Consider the following 14,221-nt stretch of genomic DNA (forward strand, 5'->3'; position numbering starts at 1 on the left):
TCGTTAATGGAGAGTCTTCCTTTCTCCGGCTTCCCTCAGCTTTCTTCTGCACACAGGCATTGGGTAGATGCACGACTTCAGCTCGGCATTCGCAGCAATTAGTTGTATCTGGAAAGACTGCCTGTTTCTCCCAGTCTCTTCCTATACTGCCAGAGCCAAACAGGGCTTGTGAGCATAGGGCCAGCCCGGAGTCTGCAGGTAAAATCTGCTCTTCCTCTGCTCTGGCGTCCCTTCTGCAGTCACACTTCCTAGTGAACTGCCAGCCTTGTGCTCTGCTTCTTCTGCTACTACTTCTGCCAACCTTCCAGCTCCTGCTTCAGCTTCTTTCTACTGCTCCTTCCTACTGCAGTCTTTTATGCCCCTCAGGTGGGTTAATTGGCTTCAGGTACAAGCCCTTCAGACTAATTGTCTGACCTTGCCAAAAGCTATTAGGCATGCCTGGCCTTGGCTCCTACATGCCTCTTCAGCACTCTTCGCCATCATAGTCCCTGAGGGATTCAGGGACATGTAGTCTACCTCAGAGAAAATCAGCTTTGATACTTTTTAAAAAGGTTTAAAGATAATTTTTCCTTCCTTGATATTGAAAGAGGAGTTATAGGGTTTAACCTTTTGAGAGACGGATGGTACAGCAAAAGTCACATGTTTGCCGTTCCTTTTCGTATACTTTTGGCATTGTGGGTGATATGGGGATTTAGGGGTATATAAGATTGATTCTTTGGGTTCGACACTATATTGAATCCCTTCTTTAGAATGTACCTTTCCATCCTTAGTAGAAAGTCGAGATATATCAAAATGGCAAAAAGCCATTTCCTCCTTTAAGTCTGTGGTAATAGTATTCCTCTTCAAGGAGAAATGCTGTGTCTCACCCTGCAAAATTTCCCTACCATTCTGGGCCTTGTCTACACCCAGGTGATCCTCCACCACCCCCATCATTGGGATCAGGAAGCGTCTGCTCTTTCCTGGCCACCTGAGAGGAGACTTTAGGCAGGGGTTTATTGGAGGATCCGCAGGATTCTCCACACACTGCCCAATAATGGCTTCAGTCTCACTGGGCCAACTGAACACTGTTTGGGCACCTCTGCCGCCTGCTCCTGCATCCCATCTGGATATCCTGTACCTCCCCTTACCTCCTCAGGGCTCGAGGTACATCACTGGGGCTTCCTGAGAATGGGGTCTACTTTGTCAGCTCTTCTGCCTTCTTTCCGTGTCAAGATCTGCAACATGGCATCTCCCTGCACAGCTCCGCTTTCTTCCTTCCCTCGGTCGTGAGCTTGGGTCTCCACCGACACACCCAAGGGGAAGTTCCACAGCTGCTCACCTGCTTTCTTCACATCCCTCTCATGCTGGACTGCCAGCAGGATTTGATTCTCCTGCACTGGAGATTGCCTACACCTGCATCCTCTCATGGCTGTGCTTGACTCTGTGGCTGGGCTTGCCTTCTCTGATTGTCCTTTGTTGCTCTTTATACTTTATATCCAGTTCCACCCATGTGGTTTACACGAGTCCTTTTAACTCTGTTGATGATTGGATTGTCCTGCTTCCACTGGCCCACTCCGGACCAGTATGAATACGGTCAGTGCTCTTTGTCTCCTGAGTTCTTCCTCATCGTAGTACTTTTGGTGTTATGTTCTAGGTCATAGTAATACATAGATTTTCCTTCAATGTAGTGGCTTTGAACATTGGGAGGATTAGGGAAAGTCGGATAGTGACAACATTCAGTGGGCTGGGCCCCAGGTGACCGTCCTTGTCCCCAGAGGCGGAGTCTGTCCCCACAAGGTCCTCCCACTTTAAACCACCTCACGAGGGACTGTTGTGATAGCGACTGCACTTCCCTATCCTCATGGCAATGGGCTTCCCTTGGGGAGAAGTGACGACACCTAATGAATCGTCACAACAGGCAACTGTTTGAGGCTTTAGGTTATGTGTCCAGTGGGCTGCTGTGTCCAAGTAGACAATCACCAGATGGTTTCTTTAGCAGTAATATTTTCAAATTTCAAGCTACTAGACAGCCATGAAAAGTCACTTGCCACCTCAATTGTACACACACACACACAGCACACCATTTCTTACTCGTCAGAGTCCATTATCACTAGTCAGTTGTGGTGTTTTTGTTATATTTGAATGCAGAATGCTACAAATCTGAGTTTTAACATTCTACAAATCGCATAAAATAATTTAGTCCACCTAATCATTTAGTCCACCTAATCAAACATCTAATACACTTAAAACATTTAATACACAACATACATAATACCCAAACGTTCATATTCTATCAAATTGCATTTAACCCAAATTGCCATTTGATACTCCTAAAATTTCTAAAATCTCCAAAAACGACTTATTCTACTGTCTTAATTACCCTCTTAAAAGAGAAAACAAAATAGTGCATTGTACGAATACCCGATTCATAATAATTTAAAAAATTATAGCAAAACAATACTTCAATTGATGGCACATTACCCCCCACCCAAGGTACCTTCTTCCTGTTTGCCAAAATACCTAGCCTATAATTGTTTATTTCTAATGGATTGTGTCCTCCCACATATTCTTCATCTTTGATCTTTGATATATTCCTATTCTGCTCTGCAGATTTGGAGAAACATTTTCATCAGTAGAGGGCACTGCGCAACATCATCTCGTAGCTCTAGATGGCTTCCAACCACTCTTGGCCATGACGTCGACACCAGTATAAGTAGAACACCTGGCGCCCGTTGCCTCAGTTCTGTTTTTCTGCATATCATCTTCAAAACGGTTTGTTTGCCAGGCACAATTTGCCTATTGCATTTATCGAGTTCTTTGATGATGTCTACCCCAAAAACTAGGTTTAAGAGGTGCTCAAATTGTGGATCGAAGATGCCCATTACAGATCCACACCAGTGCCTCTGGTGCTTGGGTGTGAGCCACAAGGTTGACGTCTGTGGCTCGTGCCAATCTATGACAGTTAATGCGCTGAAGGAAAGGAAGGGGAAACTCGCCCTGGGTAGGCCCTCGTCCAAATTTCGAGGGAAGTTTGCCCTTTTGTGGAAAAAAGGGCACAGAAAACATTGCGCAAGATTGAGTTCCCGACACTCATCGTCGTCACACAAAAGAATCGAAGCAATCGTTCCTGGTTGTCTCCAGACTACTTACCCGATAAGAAACTGGTACCTTTACAGGACAAATCGGCTACTAAGTTAGACTTGGAGGAGTTTTGCCTCAAACACGTTGGAGGTGTTCACTAAGGCTGCATCATCTACCCATGTTGTTGAACCAAAAAAGGCTTCAGACCCCATTGCATCTCATGAGGCGGACAGTACGTCGACAAAAACTGCTGCCCGTGCACCTAGGAGCCCGGGCAGCAAGGTCTCGAAGCGTCAAGAGACTCCACACCTAGATCCAAGTGGAAGCCATCCTCTTTCCTCGTAGCTCTGTCGGAGAAACCAGCATCAATCTCTTGGTCGTCGAGGCCGTCGGCATCGAAGCCGTTGGTATCTTCGACAGATCAGTTGAAGGTTTATAAGTCTTTGTCAAAAAAGGACTTTATTTCAATAAGCTCTATTTATGAGGAGGAAAAGGCAGTGGAGGAGAGAACGCCCCTGTTTGGACTGCAGTATGGCACTCTGAATTCTCCAAAGCAGCTGATTTCTGAGGAGTCGAGATCTAGAGACTTCATGCACACAGTGACGGGTGTCAGTGGTCTGGACACATCTCCAGAGGTGGAGTTTGCCATGCCAGATGTGACTGGGCATACTGATGCCTCATACAGATCAGTCATGGCCAGTTACAGAATAGTTGGGATGGAGCAGGCCTGCTATGGAGTATGAAAACAATGACTTGACTGCTATCTTTAACAAGGGTCCTCCAAAAGAACCAAGTCTACCCTTTCACATGGCACTGAGAAATAGAGTAGCAGAAAATTGGAAATAAACCTGATACTACTCCATCAGTAAACAAGGACATAATGCGGAAGCACAGAACTTCTGCAATTGATGCAGAATTCTTGTCTAGGCATTCAACTCCAGAGAGCCTGGTAGTTCAGGAAGCCACTTAATCTTCAAAAGCTGCAACCTATCCTACAATCCCTCCAGATAGGGATGACAAAAGGTTTGATGCCCGAGTAAAATAGGTTTTTTTCGGCATGTTGCATGGCACTGAAGGCTACTAATGCTACTTCTGCCCTGGCAAAATTCTTTTGCACTTTATGGGAGGTTGTGACAATGGCGGCAGTACACATCACAGAGGGTGAGGAAAGAGAATAGTTCCTCGACATTGTTGAAGATGTAAAGATGCCAAGTCTCAGTCTTTACTGTCTGGTTTCGAGACCACAGATTGTGTTGGTCATGCCAAGATGGCATGTGCAGTCACAACAAGGTTTGAGTGGGTGTGCAAATCAGGGTTTGCCCCGGACGTGCAAGCAAGGCTGTTAGATATGCCATTTTTGGATCGAAAGCCGATGAAAGTTCGGAAAAGCTGCATACTTCGAAAGCAGCTGCAAAATCGTTGGGGGCTTTGATTCACCACCAACAGCAGGCTCATTCGGCCTGTCAAAGTTGGAGAGGCAGGTCCATTTGTTACTACACTTCAATTGGAAGGGAGAGAGGACAATTCTCTCAGAGAAGACAGAGGAGACTACCTCGTGGTTCACGGGGTATTGGGGTAGAACCAGCCGAACAATCTCTCACTCTTTGCCATCCATAGCAGCTGCAGCACCACCAAAACCTCTCTGAGGCCTTAGCCCACAGGACTGTGGTGGCAGGCAGGCTGTCACAGTATTTGAAAGGATGACGAAGCATTACTTCCGATGCTTGAGCCCTGCTAGCAGTGGCACATGGTTAATGCCGTCCATTTTTTAAGAGGCCTCCAAATTCCCCACCAAGTGGCCATTCCTTGAAGGATCCTGATCCGCTCCTCTTCTAGGAGGGTATTACCCTGTTGGGGAAAGGTGCAATAGAGTTAGTAACTGCAGTGCAGTGGAATCAGGGATGGTATTCCCCTTACTTTATAATTCACAAGAAGGATGGAAAAGTGCAACCTATCTTGGACTTGAACCACTTGAAGAAGTTCCTCGGGAAGGGAAAGTTCAAGATGGTCCCTCTTTTGCAGATCCATCAGGCTCTTCAGCTCCAGGAGATGGTGTGACTCTATATTCAGGATGCTTACTTTCATGTGCCCATAGATCCCAAGCACAGGAAGTATCTGAGGTTCGCCATTGGTAATTCTCAATTTCATTTTCGGGTTCTGCTATTCGGGCTCACCTTCACCCGATGGTTTTCGCTAAGTTGATGGCAACAGTGGCAGCGAGTCTGAGGGGAGGGATTCAGATCTACTCCTACCTGGACGATTGGCTGATCAGGGCTCGTACTCCCTAATAAGCTCTGGAACATCTCAGCACCACCTGCCACGCACTGCACAAACTGTGCTTCTCTCTCAATTTCATGAAGTTCCCCATGATACCTTCCAAAAAGCTCCAGTTTATTGGAGCTGTCCCCGATGCTTCCTCTGGGAAAGCTTTGCCACCCAAGGTGAGGGCTCAGCATATTCAGCAGATGTTCATGAAGCTTCAGAAAGCCCGAAATCTACCGGCCTTCAATTTTCTGCGGTTGCTCAGTCTTATGGCATCCTGCATTTTCCTGGTGCCAGAGGTCCGTCTGAGGATGGGATCCCTTCATTTGGCCCTCAGATCCCAATGGTCACAGTTCTATGGCAGGATGGCAGACATCTTCGGGTGCTGAGTAAGGTCGCACAGGAGCTCCTGTGGTGGATCTTCAAGGAGAATGTGATGAAGGGAGAACCTTTTTGACAACCATGGTCGGACAGAACAGTAGTTATGGACATTTCCTTCACAGGTTGGGGAGCTCATGCAAACGATCTGACAATCAGCAGTCATTGGTCTCCATCGGAGTCAAGACCGCACATCGACATTTTAGAGCTGAGGACAATCAGACTGGCGCTGATGGCATTTCTTTCCTCTCTGCAGGGGAAGAATGCCCTGATAATGACGGACAACACAGTGGGCCTCATTACGACCCTGGCGCTAAGTGAAAAACGATGGCGGTAAATGGTTACTGCCATCGTTTTCCGCCAGGTCCGATCATGACCCGTGACCGTTAACTACGATGCCATTAGCGGCATCGTAGTTAACGCTGCCGCTAACTGCGCTAAGGGTGCGCACACGCGACCGGCCACACCGTACTTAGCGCCATGGCGGAAAGGTACGCAAATGCCGACCCAAGCGGACATGCACCTAACGCCATCACCCAGCCCATTAAGTACCTTACCGCCATGGTGCTAATTACGCCATCGCGAACCAACCGTAAAGGGCCATGTAAAGTGAATGCAGCTGCCACAGGTGCACAGAAACAGCACAGGTGAAGGCAATACAGACTCAGGAAGTACAAAAAGAGCACACCCCACCCCTTCCCACACCCAGTCACACTCCACAATGATACCAATACGACTAGCAATGTTGGGGCTGGAGGACCTGATAGCAATGCATGTGCTACAACAGCAACAACAACAACAGGCAGCACAGAGGAGATGCAGGAGGAGAAGGAGGGCAAGGCAGGCCCAGCAAGCCCCACCAGCACAGCCAGTGCCACCACGCAGGCAGCCCCCAATCCCACGCATCAGAGCCAATCCATTCAACCTCACTGCTGAGCAGATCCACACCCTGTACCGTTTGGACCGGGACACCATCAGCGCCATCGTAGACATGATACACAACGACATCGTCAGCATGATAGAAACTCCAACCGCCACCCCCCCCTACTGAAGGTAGTGTCTGTACTCCACTTCCTGGCCACAGGCACCTACCAGCACACAGTGGGGCACTTGCATGGCATTTCACAACCATTATTCTCACGAACACTCATCCAAGTGCTCGATGCCCTCCTCAAGCACACAGACGACCACATCTCATTACCACGGACTGCCCAGGACATTGCAAACACCAAAGTGGGTTTCCATGCACTAGCCGGCATACCCGGTTGCATTGGTGCCATCGACTGCACCCATGTGGAATTGGTGGTTCCACGTGCCATGGAGGTACCGTACCGCAACCGGAAACAGTTCCACTCAATCAACGTGCAAATGGTCTGTGACTCCAACAAGATCATCACACATTGTTGTGCCCGATTCCCCGGATCAACCCATGATTCTATGGTCCTGAGGAACTCCACAATACCACGCTACATGGAGCGACATGCAGGCCCAAGATCCTGGCTACTCGGTGAGTCCAATGTCATGGAAGTGGGCAGGTGAATGACATACTGATGCATACTCCACCTGGCTGATAGGGGGGGGGAATGATGCATACTCCACCTGGCTGAAAGGGGGGGGGAATGATGCATACTCCACCTGGCTGAAAGGGGGGGGATGATGCATACTCCACCTGGCTGAAAGGGGGGGGGATGATGCATACTCCACCTGGCTGAAAGTGGGGGGGGAATGATGCATACTCCACCTGGCTGATAGGGGGGGGGAATGATGCATACTCCACCTGGCTGTGAGTAACACAGAGAACGGAGACAGAGGATGGGCACTCACAATGCACTCAACCCCTCTGCATACATTGGGTGATGGCATGCAAAACAGGCCATGGGAGCCATGAGCATATACTGGTTGCATTGTGTGAATCAATTAGTGCATGTAGAAGTGAGCCGAAGTAACAGTTGGAGGCAAGCCATGGTGGCACATCATGTTCTTGATCAGACGACATGACTGACACATACATTCTCGCCTACATACAGGTGATGCAGGCTATCCCCTGAAGAGGTGGCTCCTTACACCAGTCCGGAACCCGCAGAACCAGCACGAGGAGGACTTCAACCGTGCACATACACATACTCGTGTGGTCATAGAGCAGACATTCGGCCTATTGAAGGCACGGTTCCGAAGCCTCAGCAGGTCTGGTGGGGCACTCCTGTACCACCATGAGAAGGTGGCAAAGATCGTCATGGCATGTGTCATGCTACACAATATGTGCGTCAGACGGAATGTGCCCCTGCCCCCTGACGCAGAACTGCAACCACCTGACGATGAGGATGAGGAGGGTGCAGATGGGGCGGCACCCCATGGAGGAGGCGACGCACAGGAGGGGCGTGCAATGCGCCAAAGTATCATCGACCACTGCTTCTAGCACACACGGCTGGTGTGAATCACATGGAGACTGCACTTGGGGCACTGTGTGTCTCTGGGACATGCACACTGTGGACTGTACACCAATAAAGCACACATATGTAATGAAAATGTCCACACATTTCATTTTGGGAAAGAAAAAAGTGTATTTAAACTATGAAACGTCGTGACACACCCCCTCCCCCCTCCCCCCTGCACACCCCAACACACCCCCTCCCCCCTGCACACCCCAACACACCCCCTCCCCCTGCACACCCCAACACACCCCCTCCCCCCTGCACACCCCAACACACCCCATGTAGGTGTCAACAGATGCCTGTGACAGTGGCCAGAGGCTGTTACAAGCCCCCTCTCCCGGCCCCCGGGGCACCCCTGGCTGTGGAGCGCAGGTTACATCCGGAACGTCGGACGGGGCTGCTCTGTGCAGAACTGGCAGTGGAGGATGTCCCTGCCTGCCCCCGTGCATGCACGTCCTGTAGGGTGTGGGTGAGCTCAGTGAGCGCACGACGCAAGCCGGCACGTTTAGCACAGATGTCCCTGGACATGGCCTGCATGGCATCCCTCAGGGTGGCAGTACTCTGCGCTACTTCGGCCCTTAGGGTCTCCGTGGCCTGTTCAATGGTTGCCCTAGCCCCCACACATTCCGTGGCATGCTCAGCCAGCATCGTGGACAGTTGTTGCTGCCGTTCTGTGATGTCCTCGAGGGACTGCTACCCCTGCTGGCCCATGGCCAGTGCTGGTGGTGTGATGGAGGGGCTGCTCCCCTCCTGTGGACTGAGGACTGGGCATGGGGTAGAAGGCCACTCCTCTACCTCTGTGTGCCCCTGTGTGTGATCCTCATGGGGGCTGGCGTCTGACAAATAGGGGGAATGTAGTAGGGCAGTGGGGCTTCTGACTTCGTGCTCCTCAATGTCTGAGTCTGAACATGCAGCTATTGCAGCTGTCTCACCCATGTTGCTGCTGGCCGCTGACCCGGTGCCTTCTGTGGCAGGCAATGTTGGTAGAGGTGGAGCAGCTGCTGCTGGCCTGCTGACTACAGGGGTGCTTGCCGGTGGGACGTCCGGTATGCTTGCAGTGGGTCCTGCTTGTTGTGGGGTTTGCCTCACTGCAGCTGAGGTTGAGGGTGCGGGGATGGTATTATTGGCCTTCTTGGCTCTCTTCGTCGCAGGGGTGTCCTGGTCCTCGGGGTGTGAATCTGTGCCTGTGGTGGAGCAAAGGAGGGAGGGCGTTATTGATGGGTCTGCGGACTTTGGAATGACAAGGATAGACATTATTCTGGTCAGTAGAAGAGGCAGATTTCAGGCAGGGCCATGCAGGTTGTCTCCTTTTAGTGTGGAATATGGATGCAGGTATGCGGGTGCCAGCAGTGTATAAAGGGTGGTGCTCGCATGTGGCTATGGGCAGTGTGGAAATGTGTTGCATTTACACTCTAGGGCAACCTTGTGCTACACATGAATGGACTGCAGTGACTATGGCATGTCTTGTTTGAGGCACCTACCTTCATCGCCTGATGTCGGAGCTCCCCTTTCCATCCCTCCGACGCCTTCAATGGCTTCCATGCCAATCGTGGTTGCACAAATCTCCTCCCATAGTTGGAGTTTTAGTGGGGATTCCGACCCTCCACCGGTACCCAGGGCAAGGTTGCGGTTCGCAGAGATGACGGCTCTGACCCGTATGCGAAGGTCGTCCCAGCGCTTCCTGCACTGCTGTGGGGTGCGGGGTACGGTCCCCACCGCGCTGACGCGCTCGGCCACCAGGGCCCAGATGGCCTTCTTTTTCCCTATCGCTGTCCTGGTCATTTCCGGGGAGAAAACGACAGCTGCGTTGTCTTGCAGGGTCTCTGCAAGCATGCAGAGTTCCTCCCGGCTGAATCTTTCCTGGCACTGGCGGTCACATGCCTTCTTAACAGCTTTAGGCATTTTTGTAAAGAAAATGTATATTTTTTAATTTGAAATTAGGACACAAAAATAGCCACTTGTTGGCTCCACACATGAGAAATATTTACAAAAATAAGTAAACACTTATAGATCAATCTGTAAATATAAACAAAATACATAGTTTTGTAGAAAAAGGGGAAAAGACTCAACAAAAGGGGAAAGGGATAAACTACGCCTTCCACTGGTAAGCGTGAGTGGCCACGTCCTCTGGTCACAGGTGCCTAGACACTAATAGCCAGGGCGAGGCTAAATTGGCATTTCGGTGGTATGTAGACAGATGGAGACCACCTTCTTCAGGTAATTCGATCTTTAAATTCAGCCCCTACAAAAGCAATCAAATGTAATCCCATCATATTGGGTCATCTCAAAAGCATTTTGAGGGTTGGTGTGAGGTATGGACATGAAAGGTGAATTGGAAGTACCAACCAATGGTAAGAGACACCAGGAAGCCACCCCTTTCGGCTGGCAGGCAGACCCCCGACAGCTCATTCATTTGTCCCATATACTAATATCCAAAGCCCAGAGACACTGTGCAAAAGTGATGGTGAATGCCCGAAGAAAAAAGTAAAATAGTAAATAACGGAATGCTATGTTAATCAAAAATAAAACATGAAAGTGGGCATAAGGATAGAGCTCCATGTGAGTGACAACACCCATATTTAGTGATTTGTGGAGAGTGGACCCCAGCAACCCTGTGAGGGTGAAACAAGTTCATACCTAAAGTATTGTTGAGGATGCCTCCTAGGCAGGTATTTCGAGGTCCAAACACTATGGCTGGAACACTAATTTGTGCTGCCGCCCCAATGGTTCACAGGCTCATCTATGATGGAATAAATAGTATGAAGAATTCAGAGACATGTGCTAACATCCGATTATAGGAGCATAAAGATCATAGTGAACAAACCCATTATTGCAGTGCGGTCGTGTGTGGCAGAGCGCCGTCAGAGTCCGGCACGAATTTAGACAGAGGACCAAACTGTCTCGAAATGCAACCGAGCCCACTGAATAAGCGATCTGTGCAGTTGCTATAAACACAAAAAAGACCTGCCATTATGTTCAGTCGGGTCACGCAGCAAGGACCGTGGGTAAGCAACAGACCGATCAGTGCTTACCTTTTAGTGAGCCTCCAGGGGAAAGATCACAATAATCCAAGTGTGTGTACCTGCTGGAGCCTCCGAGGCAAGTACAACATTTACACTTCCGGGGGCGTGTCTGGTTGCTGAAATTGGAGTGCATACAAAGAGGACTGAGATACTTACTCTTTCGCACATTCAATAGACTACGAAATGCACAGGGAATCGTAAGGGGTAACAGAATGGCCTAAATAAAGCCAGAAAGAGGAGATAAGGAAAAATTGAAGCTAATCGCCATATATATATATATATATATATATATCTGTTATTTACTTAATAAGAAAAAGATCTATACAGAATAGATAAAGACAAGTTACATAAACAGATGATGAGAGAGCAGTGCTTCATTTAAATTGCGTAATATATGTGCTACCAACAATAGGCACAACTGAGGTTATTTGACTGGTGAAAAACATCTATGTATAACTGAATAATTTGCTTTGTTTCAGCTATCAGTTGAATATGCACTGACAGCTTCGTAAATCAGAGTACAACTTAACTTTGTTCGGGAACACCCTTTGTTATATGTGCATGCTACTTATACTGGTGTTTGTTTGTTTGTTTATTCACTTATAATGCGCACCAGACCCGAGTGTATCCGGGCGCAGCAGTACAGAAAATGCGCAACTTAAAAGAGAAGAAATATAAAAGGCTGTTCGCGCATTGGTTTCCTGATGACCTCTCTAGATGCCTCTGATGAGGGGGCTATGGAAAGGTTAGTGGAGAATAAATCTGGCAAAAAGATAGATTTAAAAGACAGTAGACTGTAGGGAAATGTGTTTCTGATAATCTGCCATTAGAATGCGGCATCACCCCACCTACCAGGGGAGTGAGTTTGTTTGTCTAAAGTCACCCCTTAAGGTGGTCTCCCTCAAATAAAGGGGGACCTAGAATGTCTTCAAAGGGAGATTCTATCCACTCTATTGTTAACTTGCTCTCCCTCCTTCACATCTTGTTGCAAAGAACCACACCTCCAGCGGGCCGCACCGAACATCTGTTCTGAAAAAAGCAGCATAACGCAGTGAAAGAATTAGTAATATGGAAGCCTGGTACGCCAAGCCCGCTTACTTGCCCGCGCAGGCACCCTTCCCTGCGGAATGGTTCGGTGATTATGCAAGTGAGAGTCCACATTTCCCAGGTTCTGGACTTCAGGACAGACATTTCAAAGATATGAAGTCTGCAGAGACCACCTTCTATCAGTAGCAATATAACCAGTACAGCGAGTAATGAAGCGCCCTCTGATTTTGGGTGCAATCTGTTCTATTGTTTCAGTACTTTTCTGTTTTTTGTGAAACAAAGTAAACTTGTTTTGACTTTTTGTTGGTGTCTGAGGCCTTTTGAGCCTGAAATGTGACCTTGGGTAAAAACCTTGCAGGAAAAGTAACTTTTATAGATATTACTTCTGCTGGGAGAGTTCGTGAAATTCATTCCATGTGAACTGATGCAGCATTTAAAGTTTTCTGAAGATGTGTTCTTGTGGAACACCCAAGTTTTCTTTATCTGGTTGCTTTAGATGTTAGTCTTCATTGAAGTGTACCTGCTCAGCAGCCTTTCTCCGCGAAGCAGACTGATCCCCAAAGGTCATCACATCGTCCTCTTCCTTTAAGTGGTTGATAGAACCCTCTCTCTAATCTCACTTCATCTTTCTGAAAAATTACTCAAATCTTTTCCCTGCTACTGCAGCTCTACAGATAAGGGGCGTATCAGCCACTTTTACACCCTAATAATTGGAAAATACCCCCTAAAAATAAAAATAGAGAGTAAAAATGCTCCCAACAAGAAATAGGATAAAGTCATGTAGAATTGTGTGCACCTGCTTTCACCCCCACAACTCCATGGATATGTCTGGCCAATAGTGCACGCAGTACTACAGGAAGGAAACTACCATTTTAACTCCCTGATTGTAAGTAGTAAACATGAATCTTTTGATGTGCCTGAATAACTAGGTGCAAAGAAACAAATATTGCAAAAACATTGTTTTTCAGTTAAAACATGTTTTACATGCTTATAAAATACTCTTATTGGGAATTGGACTTCCATTTTTACTCCCTAAAAAAATAATTTCACTCCACGCGTTACAAAAATAGGGAGTAAAATACTCCCACTTCCAAATGTTATCTGGAGGCCTGGCTACTGGTCCCCATCACCTAACAGTCCTGACAATGCGTGAAATCGATAAATAACCATTTTGTGACAGCAGGCGAGTCTAGGGAAGATCCTCATGTCCCAGAACCTTTGCCACAGTTACGGAATCTAACTTTGAGGGGTTTCCCCTTTGGGGGCGATTGCACAGAATTGTTGTTAACATTGGATGCAGGTTTGAAAAGTTCTGCAAATGTTAATATACAGTTCTGTTTATTTTAAATGCTTTTATTTGATGCAATCCTCTTCTAGCAACAGTAAGTTTCAAAATGAATATTTGAATTGTAAAGCTTCTCCGTTGTCTTGAACCACAGACGGAAATGGGCGAAGACAAAAACCTGATCAAATCCCAGCGGCGGCAGGTGGAGAAGATGAAGGTGGAGTGTGACAAGCTGACGGAGCAGATGACCGGGATGGAGGAGGAAGATGCCAAGCTCAGGCGCAAGTGCCAGCTGCTGAAGCAGGAAGTGGAGGAGAAGGTAGGGCGCTTGCAGGTGATGTCACTTCCTCTTTAAGTGGCGGTTTCTCTCCAGAGAGATCCTGTGCAACACTTGACAGGAGGCTGTAAGGATCTGCTGCTTCTCTTTTTACACCTGCATCCCTCCTTACTTTTTTTAATGATCACTGCAGTTTGTCATTTTTACTTGTTTCTAATCCTTATAAGCTTTCAATAATGTTACACTGCTTTGTTAAATTAAAATGTATATCACGTATTCACTCTATTTTCATATTGTATAATGATCTTTTTTACTGTAGCTTTCATTATAGTTTTGTTTAAAAGGTTTTTTTTCTGGTATCACCCCATCACTGCGCATCCTAAAATACTGAATGCTTATAGCCTCATTTCGCCGCACATGTATGTGGGGGTGGTGGGTATGGAGGGGCTGTGTGGGT

General features: G+C 47.9%; 1 protein-coding gene across 7 annotated transcripts in view; it reads left to right on the top strand.

Annotated features, from left to right (window-relative positions):
- Window positions 1–14,221, top strand: part of CEP128 (centrosomal protein 128) — an 864,240-nt gene that overhangs the window by 394,245 nt on the left and 455,774 nt on the right. For all 7 annotated transcript variants that reach the window (XR_011283785.1, XR_011283784.1, XR_011283786.1 and 4 more), the window contains one exon: window positions 13,642–13,806. Coding sequence is in view for 4 of the 7 variants with exons in the window: in XM_069637862.1 (XP_069493963.1) it covers window positions 13,642–13,806 (165 nt within the window). In the remaining 3 variants the exon portion in view is untranslated. The remainder of the gene's footprint in view (window positions 1–13,641; window positions 13,807–14,221) is intronic.

This window comes from Ambystoma mexicanum, chromosome 14 (genome assembly GCF_040938575.1).
Source record: "Ambystoma mexicanum isolate Mex_15411 chromosome 14, UKY_AmexF1_1, whole genome shotgun sequence".
In the NCBI taxonomy this organism is placed as follows: Eukaryota; Metazoa; Chordata; class Amphibia; order Caudata; family Ambystomatidae; genus Ambystoma; species Ambystoma mexicanum.